Raw genomic sequence first — 8,969 nt, 5'->3', positions numbered from 1 at the left:
TAGATCATTTATATTCACATTAAATATTTTTATAGGTAATACTATACATTCGTATGTTTTTAATTATTTTAAAACTAAATTAAACATTAAGCACAGTAATGTAAATATCTAGAATATTGATAAAATAACAGAGATGATTCTAATTTCAATTATAATTTTATTGCATTATTATAAACGAACACTTTAATGGTTTACAATAATCATTCATTTGCATGTAATTCTAATGATTCATTATCACCATGATTTGTTTAAGCGTATAGAACCAATGAATGTATAGTTTCTGTATATTCACATCATGCAAAAATTATATATGTAATGTATCATTATTAGATTTTTATCATTCAGTAGGAAATAATCGTCATTTATTTTGCAAATAGTATTCTATAGTACCATAAGATTAAAATTATATTGACATTCATTCGTATTAAAAAAAATGCATTTTTCTAACAGCTGCAATGTGGAAGTGTTCCAGTTTTAATTTTTATGAAAATTTATCGGTCACATAAGGACTACTTGGTAGTTGTATCCTCAGTATCATCAGTATCAGGTACTTCTAAAATTTTTGGACCATATAAAAGAACGTATGCGCAATGCCAATCGCCACCACCACTAAGTTTTAATACTTCTTCACTAGTTACAGCGCTAACAGTTTCGTCATCACATTTTAACCATGTATCACTTTTTTGTCGAACCCAAGCTACATAATGACCGCTACTACTTGATCGGCCTCTATGTGTTAGAACTGCTTGTAGTGAATAATAACCACTGTTATTTGATCCTACATCTGTAATTTGATAACATATATAATACATGCATACAAATGTTTCATTTATTTTTCATTTTTATACAAATTTATTACCATTTGTAAAATAAAAAGGTTCTTGTTTGAATTTCTTTTTATTATTCTCCGTTTTATCTCTTTTATCTTTCATGTTGCGTGACTCTTCCACTAAACGATCTTCATACTCTTTAAATTTCTCTCGCATTGGCGTGAGTTTACTTTGTAGTTCACTACTGCATAATTCAAAAGCATCAAGTTCAAGAGGAAATTTAACATCTTTAAGAATTTTTGCATTGATTGCTTCTTTCTCTTTGTAATAAAAACGTACAAACTGAATTGTTAAATATGCTGGCAATCTGCTAATTTTTGACTGTAAAGTATGTTATCTTTGTTTAAAGAAAATTTTAATTATCTAAACATAAAATTCTTTTTCCTGAATTGCATAATATTTTTACCGTTTTTGTATACATTGCATCTCTGCCAAGAGTTGGTGATAATTTTGTAATTTGTTCTTGCATTTTATTTCTAAGTCCAGAATGCATGTATTTAACTTCTGTTGAAATAAAACAACTTAATTGTAAAAATTCTTCTTTTCCTTTTGTAGGTGGTTCATCCTCAGATTCTATACATTTTAATTCTGTATCAAATGTTCCTCCAAAATATTGTTCAATCAGTGATCGAGGTTTATAATTTTTTCCATCATCTTCTGATGTAACAGAATTTTCCTATAATTATTTTACATGTTTGAATAACTTTTCTTATATAAATATAATATTTTAAACATTATGAGTTATGTTTGTTTTATTTAAAGATTTAATAACCTTTGCTGGTAATTTTTGTTGTAACATTCTAATAAGTTCAGTCCAACACTCATTAGCATCTTGCTGTTGAAATCCACCATGCTCAGATTTTTCAGCAAATCTTGGAAATGCTAAATGCATCATTTGCACAAGAACAACAGGTGGCAAAGATGATCCCTTCTCCATACTATCATACAAATCTCTCAGTGCAGCAGTTATACTTTGTGCAGGTACAAGCGATGAAGTACCAGCAGCTGCAAGCCCGCCTGAAAAATTCTTTAAAGCATCTCTCAATTCAGGGACAGTTTTCAGGCACTGTACAGTTGCATTGAGATAACAAGTATTTCCTAAATTTATCAAACCAGCTGGTAAATCTAAAGCAGAGGCTAATGCAGATTCACTCATGTCTTCTAAAAATAATGGTTTTTCAGTAGGTTCTACTGGCACATCTTCTTCTTTAGAGCCCATCATTAATACAGTAATACCCTATAATACAATTAAAACTAATAAAATTAATTGTGTTTTTTAATTCATTATCATAATTCAGTTCATTATCATTAATATAATTGTGTTCTTACATCTTTCAACTTGATGTTCCCCCAATCATCATCTTTTAATGTCATTCCTTTTAACATAACTTTTTGCCTTTCTGGCTGCACTCCTGTCAGTGCAAAAAGTTGTGCTTTAAATAACATTGGTTCTTCATCTGTATTAACTTCTACATTAGGAAAAAGTTCCTTTCCCCACTTTACTTTAACTGAAACAAAATATTTTATACATCACATATTAAATGTTGTCCGGACAAAGTTGCACAAAAGTTTAAGGTTAGATCTTTACAAATTCCGAATGTTTGCAATACGTACTCGCGTACTGTGGCATTTCTTCTCTTCTTATTAAATATATTTTGTATTTGTAAATTTATACCATTAAATGAACTTAATATATGAAATATTTTTACTAGAGATTAGCAACGTGCATAAAGTGCACCGTCAGGCATTCGCGTACTATATGTATGTATATGCATACATATGTAGATTCGGTAGCACAGCATATGTCGCTGGAAACTGGTAGGTGGCCAGCTGATCGAAAAATATATATTATGCTAAAACTTTATTTTGATGTAATTAAAGTCAAGTAATACATGAAAAGATAGTAAATAATGCAGAGTATGCATGAACTAATTTTTTATTAAGATTCATACAAGACAATACTGTATTTGATTAAACAGATATACTATTTGTAATAGGTATACTATTTTCTATAAATTAGGACCAGCCTAAAAATTATTAATTTCAAGCTATCACATTGTTATAATCACGTCACTGAGTCGCAATTTCTAATTCCTCTTATTTTCTACAATGTCTGTGTAATAATTATAACAATACTCTTATATTACAAGATTTTCTGTCTTTTTACCTTAAAACACTTTAGTTAAAAACAAAATATAACGTCATTATACAATTTTTTAAATTTACATTTTGCACAAAGAAAACTAACTTTTTATTTAGCAACATGGCAAGGTGATAAATGTAATTTTATTACAATTAAGCCCAAACTCGTAGAGTTGAATCCCAACTTCCGGTAGAAAGAGCAGTTCCATCGGGAGAAACTCGTAAACAAGATACTCGATTTTCATGTCCATATAAAAATGCAACTCGTTGACATTTTAGAGTATCCCATATATTTACAGTGTAATCATTATAACCAGCAAAAAGTAGACGTCCACTAACGCTTAAATCAACGGCATTCGCCCCAAATATTATACTTTCTTTTGCATAGACAGCTATTTCTCTATCCGCACGCAGATCAAAAAGCCGACAAGTTGCATCATCAGAACCTGTTGCCACTGCATCACCACCTGGATGAAATTTTACCTAAACTCAAAATAACATGATGCAAATCACTTATAATGGTATTAGCTTACTTTTATAATATAATTTATTTTTATGAATAATAAATATAACAAACTTTTACATACAGAGTTCACATCAGACTGATGTCCTTCAAAACTTTGAACACATTGACCAGTGCGCATATCCCATATTAAAACCATTTTATCACAACTACCAGAAGCAAAAGTGTTACCAGTTTCACTTGGTGCTAAATCAATGGACATAACATCACTGGAATGGCCAAGAAAACTTTGTAATAATTGGCCACTTTCAACATTCCATAGAGCACAAGTACTGTCTCCACTACCAGTTAGAATTTGTTGATCATTATTAGGAAATACACAACAAGACATATAAGATGTGTGTGTAGCAACAGTTTTTTTACGAGTTGATACATCTTCTTCTTGACTTAAAGGATATACAGTAACTTTATTATCTAATCCTCTGTAAAAAATAAATATAATATTTAGCATACCTGAATAGTGATTATTATCTTATGAATTTTAAATATATTTAATACCCGCAAGCAACAAGAGCACCACTTGGAGCATAAGCACAAGCCATAACCCAGATAGTTGGCATAGTAAGAGCATGTTCCTTATTTGTTGTAAAAGCATCCCAAATTATTATTTTACCATCCTGAAACAATTGTTACACTTAGAAATACTTAAAAGCTTACATGAAAAATCTCAAGTGTATTCGGACCTGTGAAGAAGACACAATATGACGCTTATCAGGTGACCAATCTGAACAAAGAACTTTTGCTTGATGTCCTTTTAAAATACGACGTGGTTTGACATTAATACAACAAATTACTTCAAGTCTATCTGCTACACTAGCAACTGAAATAATAATATTGAATATATAAATTTGTCTGTTATAAATTTTCATAGAAATATAATAAAAAGATTAAATTTTAATATTCACGTGTAATATCATTTAATTTCTGTCTTTCATCTTCTAAACGTATTTTTAAACTTTCAGCTTCTTTTGCTAACTTTTCTATATGTTCTGATTCAGTAGCAGAATCCATACTTTTATTTGTATAACACTAGGTACTTATTAACAGAAAGTATGTTGTTTCACTATACATGTCATTTTTATATAAATGCTATTACAAATCAATATTGGTTCACCTAAAATATACCCTTTAATTAAAATAATTTGTATATTGTTAAATATAAAGTGTAAACAATGTAGTACCTGTCTTGTCATCTGTTGTTCTTGGAAAACAACTGCAGTGCAAGTGCAATTATAAACAAAACAACAGATGTTTTTCTGCATAAATGAATTTTTTTTACTTTTTCTACTTCTTTTTTGATAATTACAAATTTGCTTTTACATAAAATTAGTAGCAATATATCTTTCAACCACAGTCGCGACCAATAATCAATACGATACGACAATAACAAACTTTAGCGCCGGTGCAATGATACTTTCATATCCAACCTACTTAACCTGAACATGACATTTCTAAAAAATAATAAAATTGTTTAATTTTTATATGTACTGATACATATTCGTTGTCACAACTCCTGTTGATACAACTTATTATTGAATAAAAAATTTCAAGTTGTTACTACAATATTGTTTTATTCCTATATCATCGAATTTAATCGTAAATTAAATGTTTCTATACTAAATAACGAACTATTTATTTTTTGCCCAATTTACAACAGTTTATGCAATTTTTAAAATGATAAAATCTAAATAAAATATCAAATTATGTATATTATGTTTTTGTCGTAAAAAAACTACCTTCACTTTGTGGTTGTTCTAAAAAAAGGAATTTGTCACTATTATGCCATTAATTATTATTATATTTGTATCATACATACTAATTACATATTTATTATGAAAATAATTATAATAGTATAACATTATTTTGATAGTAATCATACATTTGTCGTTAAATGTGTGTTTTAAATCTAAGTTTGGCGCCAATATCTTGTACTAGGATTGTGTAATTGGGTATAACCTCGTACCCAGAAATCTATTGTTCTAAAATTTATGTTATAAAGTTAACTAACTATACATATTTTTCTAAAAAAATTTATTTGAATTATAAGTTATATACTATATTTTATACGTATATTGAATGTAAAATAATTTGGTTTATGAATAAGTATATATATCTGGATTCGAGGTTACAGCGCAGGTCGGTGGATATCGACTTCCTGCCGGTATGGATGTCAGAGTGGGGTTACACTGGACGTTCTTCTGCTCGGCCCTGTCTTAATCGTTCTTCGTTTCTGAGTTCATAGTCCGGTTGACGGGCTTGCAGCATATCAAAATGGCTCTATCTTTACGTTTGGCTTCCTCGATAGCGAGACAATTACCAAATGCTACAATTCAGGTATTATAAACAAATTAATTTTCATTTTCGTAATTTATCTACGAGAAAACACCCAAGTAGAACATGCCGACATTTTCCACTTTGCAACAATCACACGTACCCATACGTTACTTAATGTAATTTGTATTCTTAACAGAATTAAAAATGTTGCATTACTTGCAATCATCTTTGTCTAAATTTTATAATCATCGGAATATATGTCATAAATTTTTTCTGGTGCAGTGTATTACATAAACAGAATAGTGCCAAGTTATGTAATAAGTATTTGAGTAGTATATTTCCATGGGATAACAATAATAAGTTTTTATTTTATATTTTAGGTTAAATGGCCTCTGGGTATAGCCTCTTGCAAATATCATATATCTTGCAGTCGGCGCTCTGCTGAAATTTCTTCCATTTTGGAAGATCGTATTCTTGGTGCAGCCCCAAAGGTAATAAATTTAATTGATATTCAGAATAAATAGTCTGAATACAGAATTCTAATTTCAATTAAATGTTATGTAACATGTTATACTTTGTTCTTTCATTTATATTAGTTAATTTTCTTTGTTTTTATGTGTATTTGTTTTAAAATAAATTATAGGCCAATCTTGAAGAAACTGGAAAAGTGCTCAGTATTGGTGATGGTATTGCCCGTGTTTATGGTCTTAAGAATATTCAGGCTGATGAGATGGTGGAATTCAGTTCAGGGTTAAAAGGCATGGCCCTGAATTTGGAACCTGATAATGTAGGTGTTGTCGTCTTTGGTAATGACAGGCACATTAAAGAAGGTGACATTGTTAAACGTACTGGAGCCATTGTTGATGTTCCGGTTGGAGAAGAACTGCTAGGGCGTGTTGTAGATGCTTTAGGTAATCCTATTGATGGTAAAGGACCACTTAACAGTAAATTGAGATTCCGTATTGGTACTAAAGCACCTGGCATTATTCCTAGGTACTTATTTTCTTTATATAGGTGTTACTGCTTCTTAATTGTTTTTTAATTTTTTACTATATGTATCGTTTATGTACTTTTTTAAAGGGTATCTGTCAGAGAGCCTATGCAAACTGGAATTAAAGCTGTAGATTCATTAGTGCCCATTGGCCGTGGTCAACGTGAATTGATTATTGGAGACAGACAGACTGGAAAAACTGCTCTTGCTATTGATACTATTATTAATCAAAAACGATTTAATGATGCTGGAGAGGAGAAAAAGAAGTTGTACTGTATTTATGTTGCCATTGGTCAGAAAAGATCCACTGTTGCACAAATAGTAAAACGTTTAACAGACAGTGGAGCTATTAATTATACTATCATTGTCTCTGCAACTGCTTCTGATGCAGCACCTCTTCAATATTTGGCTCCATATTCTGGATGTGCTATGGGAGAATTTTTCAGGTGTTTAATTTGTATATAATAATTTTCTTAAATTGAATACTAACTTTTTGTTGTATTTTCAGTAATTTCAAATGTTATATATTCAATATAATGCAATAATTTATAATAACTCTTTACAGAGACAATGGAAAGCACGCTTTAATTATTTATGACGATTTATCGAAACAAGCTGTTGCCTATCGACAAATGTCTTTATTGTTGAGACGACCACCAGGCCGTGAAGCTTATCCTGGTGATGTATTCTACCTCCATTCTCGTCTTCTTGAACGAGCGGCTAAAATGAACGAAAGTTTGGGAGGTGGTTCACTGACGGCGTTACCTGTTATTGAGACACAAGCTGGTGACGTGTCTGCTTATATTCCCACAAATGTCATTTCTATCACTGATGGCCAAATTTTCTTGGAAACGGAGTTGTTCTATAAGGGTATTCGCCCTGCAATCAATGTAGGTTTATCAGTATCTCGTGTCGGTTCTGCTGCCCAAACAAAGGCCATGAAACAGGTATAAGGTGTTTCCATTTATAAACTTATGAACATAAGTACATATGTCTATTATATAACACTTTAAATAATTTCTGTACTCTATTCGATAGGTCGCTGGTTCCATGAAATTGGAATTGGCCCAGTATCGTGAAGTAGCTGCTTTTGCACAATTTGGTTCCGATTTGGATGCTGCAACTCAACAACTGCTGAATCGTGGTGTTAGATTAACAGAACTTCTAAAACAGGGACAATATGGTAAGAATTTATAATATACATTATGAACTCAAATTTCGAAAAAATTAGTGAAGTTTAAAATCAAATGAAAATATTTTTTAATATTTTTAGTACCTATGGCTATTGAAGAACAAGTTGCTGTTATCTACTGCGGTGTTCGTGGATATCTTGATAAGATGGAACCTACAAAAATCACAGCTTTTGAAAAAGAATTCTTGGCTCACATCAGGTATTTAATTTCTAATTTTATTATATAGGTGCTTAAATACATTTTAGCCACTTTATTTATTTAATTTTATCTTTTCAGAGCTACTCAACGAGACCTTCTAAATACTATTGCTAAAGAGAATACCATCAGTGAAGCATCTGATGCAAACTTAAAGAAAATTGTTACTGACTTCCTTGCATCCTTCTCAGCTTAAACTGTCAGTATAAAATAAGTAATAATTCTCTGCTATGCAAGAGCCATGTGCAAATGATACTCATTATTATAAGATTTTAATGTATGCCATTTGCACATTATAAATATCATTACAAAGAATTCCACATTTAAACATTAAATCACAATAGTCATATACAAATGCTTATACACATTACATGTTGACTGTTATCGAATCTAAGATACAATTTTGGTAATTATACAGTTGCTTCTCCTGAAAGAAATTTCAAATATAGCAGAAACGGGAGAAGATAAGTAATAAAGTTCTAGAATTTTTCATATTTGTGTAATTTATTTTCCTGATATATGTAAAGTAAATAATTATTTATTTTTTACAATAAAATATATTTTCAGAGCCCATAGTCTGAAATGTTATTAATGTACTTGTATTTTCTTTTTTTGTGATGTTTTATTTTAATGTCCCTGTTATAATAATACCTGTACCTTGATTATTGAGTACCTTAATGATATGTGACAGAAAAAATAAAGAGTAATGCTCCTAAGAAGTAATTAACTGTAAGTTTCAAATGTTGATTCACCTCAGTATGTATCTATATTACATTAACCTAAAAATATATAATATAATATTCATTATTATTTTAATATAA

The 8,969-nt window shown here is 30.1% G+C and overlaps 3 protein-coding genes across 3 annotated transcripts; 1 reads left to right on the top strand and 2 right to left on the bottom strand.

Annotated features, from left to right (window-relative positions):
- Positions 1-509: 509 nt before the first annotated feature.
- LOC108574063 (ubiquitin carboxyl-terminal hydrolase 14) lies at positions 510-2,474 on the bottom strand. The gene is made up of 6 exons (XM_017936574.1): positions 2,445-2,474; positions 2,160-2,338; positions 1,603-2,067; positions 1,237-1,506; positions 860-1,151; positions 510-784 (listed from the first exon to the last, which is right to left on the bottom strand). The coding sequence occupies exons 1-6, from the start codon at positions 2,458-2,460 to the stop codon at positions 510-512; spliced, it is 1,497 nt and encodes a 498-aa protein (XP_017792063.1). The 5' UTR covers positions 2,461-2,474.
- A 651-nt stretch (positions 2,475-3,125) lies between these two features.
- On the bottom strand, positions 3,126-4,506 carry LOC108574075 (guanine nucleotide-binding protein subunit beta-5). Its single transcript, XM_017936587.1, has 5 exons — positions 4,401-4,506; positions 4,179-4,315; positions 3,994-4,112; positions 3,560-3,917; positions 3,126-3,455 (listed from the first exon to the last, which is right to left on the bottom strand). Exons 1-5 carry the CDS (start codon positions 4,504-4,506, stop codon positions 3,126-3,128), a joined length of 1,050 nt encoding a protein of 349 aa, XP_017792076.1.
- A 1,180-nt stretch (positions 4,507-5,686) lies between these two features.
- On the top strand, positions 5,687-8,500 carry LOC108574045 (ATP synthase subunit alpha, mitochondrial). The gene is made up of 8 exons (XM_017936550.1): positions 5,687-5,829; positions 6,150-6,260; positions 6,413-6,762; positions 6,850-7,206; positions 7,326-7,707; positions 7,799-7,943; positions 8,034-8,151; positions 8,230-8,500. The coding sequence occupies exons 1-8, from the start codon at positions 5,767-5,769 to the stop codon at positions 8,342-8,344; spliced, it is 1,641 nt and encodes a 546-aa protein (XP_017792039.1). The 5' UTR covers positions 5,687-5,766; the 3' UTR covers positions 8,345-8,500.
- The last annotated feature ends 469 nt before the right edge of the window (positions 8,501-8,969 follow it).

This window comes from Habropoda laboriosa, unplaced genomic scaffold (assembly GCF_001263275.1).
Source record: "Habropoda laboriosa isolate 0110345459 unplaced genomic scaffold, ASM126327v1 scaffold145, whole genome shotgun sequence".
Lineage (NCBI taxonomy): Eukaryota > Metazoa > Arthropoda > Insecta > Hymenoptera > Apidae > Habropoda > Habropoda laboriosa.
This window is presented reverse-complemented; position numbering and strand designations above follow the sequence as displayed.

Coding starts and splice junctions, on each gene's coding strand:
- LOC108574063 (XM_017936574.1), bottom strand. Junction 2,068..2,159: donor GGAACATCAAGTTGAAAGAT/GTAAGAACACAA, acceptor ATTGTATTATAG/GGTATTACTGTATTAATGAT. Junction 785..859: donor ACCTTTTTATTTTACAAATG/GTAATAAATTTG, acceptor ATCAAATTACAG/ATGTAGGATCAAATAACAGT.
- LOC108574075 (XM_017936587.1), bottom strand. CDS start 4,506: ATGGATTCTGCTACTGAATCAGAACATATAGAAAAGTTAGCAAAAGAA. Junction 3,918..3,993: donor GGTGCTCTTGTTGCTTGCGG/GTATTAAATATA, acceptor TATTTTTTACAG/AGGATTAGATAATAAAGTTA. Junction 3,456..3,559: donor ATCAGTCTGATGTGAACTCT/GTATGTAAAAGT, acceptor TTTTGAGTTTAG/GTAAAATTTCATCCAGGTGG.
- LOC108574045 (XM_017936550.1), top strand. CDS start 5,767: ATGGCTCTATCTTTACGTTTGGCTTCCTCGATAGCGAGACAATTACCA. Junction 6,261..6,412: donor TTCTTGGTGCAGCCCCAAAG/GTAATAAATTTA, acceptor AATAAATTATAG/GCCAATCTTGAAGAAACTGG. Junction 7,207..7,325: donor GCTATGGGAGAATTTTTCAG/GTGTTTAATTTG, acceptor AACTCTTTACAG/AGACAATGGAAAGCACGCTT.